Raw genomic sequence first — 1,337 nt, 5'->3', positions numbered from 1 at the left:
AAAATAAAATTCTCCTTGATTCTTGACTAGACCCTCACTATCTTTATGCATCTGTTGTTCCTTAATCATACCAGCCTTACCCTTTCAGTCTAACAGGAACATTGTCCGTAACCAGATCCTTAAAGCTGATTCCTTTGGCTGTTGGGTCATATAAGCATCTTGTGATGCCCCTTTGGGGGTATTTCACATTGCTAATGGTGCTCTCTCTCTGACTGGTTCCCTGTTGGATTGATCAGGGAGCCACGTTATCTCTATTTTTAGCCCCTTCCCGCGGGTGTGCAAACTGCTATGAAGTTAGTCTTTTACCATCGTGAAGACAGCTGATGGGTTTGAGGAAATCTGTCCTTGGACTGTTTGAGAGAGATTTCTAACCCGTTTGTTCTCTCTCTCCAGGAGTGACCACAGGCAGGACCGGCGAGAGAGACCCTATTAGATTGTGTACATATTCATTGGGACCATATGGGATTTGTACCTTTTAATTTTTTTATTTTATACACCGTTACTGTGTTTGCGATGTGCTGCGAGCTGTGTAATAACCGTTATATTGTGAGGGGAGCTGTTGTTTCATTTTGGTTTTGTATCTGTTGGATTTTACCTGTATTTTCTCAAAAGTTGACATTAAAATTCCAACCGTTTTAACAAGCCTGGCTCCTATCGCTTCTTTGCTTGGGGACGAGGTGAATTTCTGTGAGCTTGCTGGGATATTTTTGGATCTTTCAAGCTGTCTCTAAAGCAGTTATGCAAACGGGACTAAGTCAGTTTAGGATATCTGGTCAGCCTGGCCGAGTTGGACCGAACGGTCTGTTTCTGTGCTGTGTGACTCTCTGAAATCTATGGCTGGAAACAAAAATCTGCTCACACTGACTCCCCGGACCTGGGGGAAAGAGCTGGGCCCTTCACCCTATCCGTGCCCATCTGTGATTTTATGAACCTCCCATCTGCCTCTTTCCCATCCCCAGCCTCTTGTTGTAACTCAAACCCACCAGTCTCTGCAAATCCTTGCAAACTGTTTCTGCACCCTTTCTGGTTTAATGAACTCTTTCCCACAGCCCGGTGACCAGAATTGTGTGCAGTATTCCGAAAGTGGGCTCACTGCAGCATGACGTCCCAACTCCTACACTCCTGACCAATGAAGGCAAGTGTGCCAAATGCTGCCTTCACCACTGCTTCCAAGGGTCTGTGTACCTGCACCCCTAGATCGCTCTGTGACAGTTCTCAGGGCCCTACCATTAAATATATAAATGCTGTTGTGGTTTGCCTTTTTTCTAAAATGCGATACCTTGCATTTTATCCAAAGTAAACTCCATCTGCCCCTCCTCCGAGCTTTGACCCAGTTG

The 1,337-nt window shown here is 45.5% G+C and overlaps 1 protein-coding gene across 1 annotated transcript in view; it reads left to right on the top strand.

The window, feature by feature from the left end:
• LOC125481624 (RNA-binding protein FUS-like) overlaps positions 1-642 on the top strand; it is a gene marked incomplete at its 5' end in the record, with an annotated part of 15,075 nt that extends 14,433 nt beyond the window's left edge. The window contains one exon of the mRNA XM_048593437.1: positions 392-642. Within this exon, the coding sequence (XP_048449394.1) occupies positions 392-479 (88 nt within the window). The remainder of the gene's footprint in view (positions 1-391) is intronic.
• Between the last annotated feature and the right edge of the window lie 695 nt (positions 643-1,337).

This window comes from Rhincodon typus, unplaced genomic scaffold (assembly GCF_021869965.1).
Source record: "Rhincodon typus isolate 14 unplaced genomic scaffold, sRhiTyp1.1 hic_rhity00002868, whole genome shotgun sequence".
Taxonomy (NCBI): domain Eukaryota; kingdom Metazoa; phylum Chordata; class Chondrichthyes; order Orectolobiformes; family Rhincodontidae; genus Rhincodon; species Rhincodon typus.
This window is presented reverse-complemented; position numbering and strand designations above follow the sequence as displayed.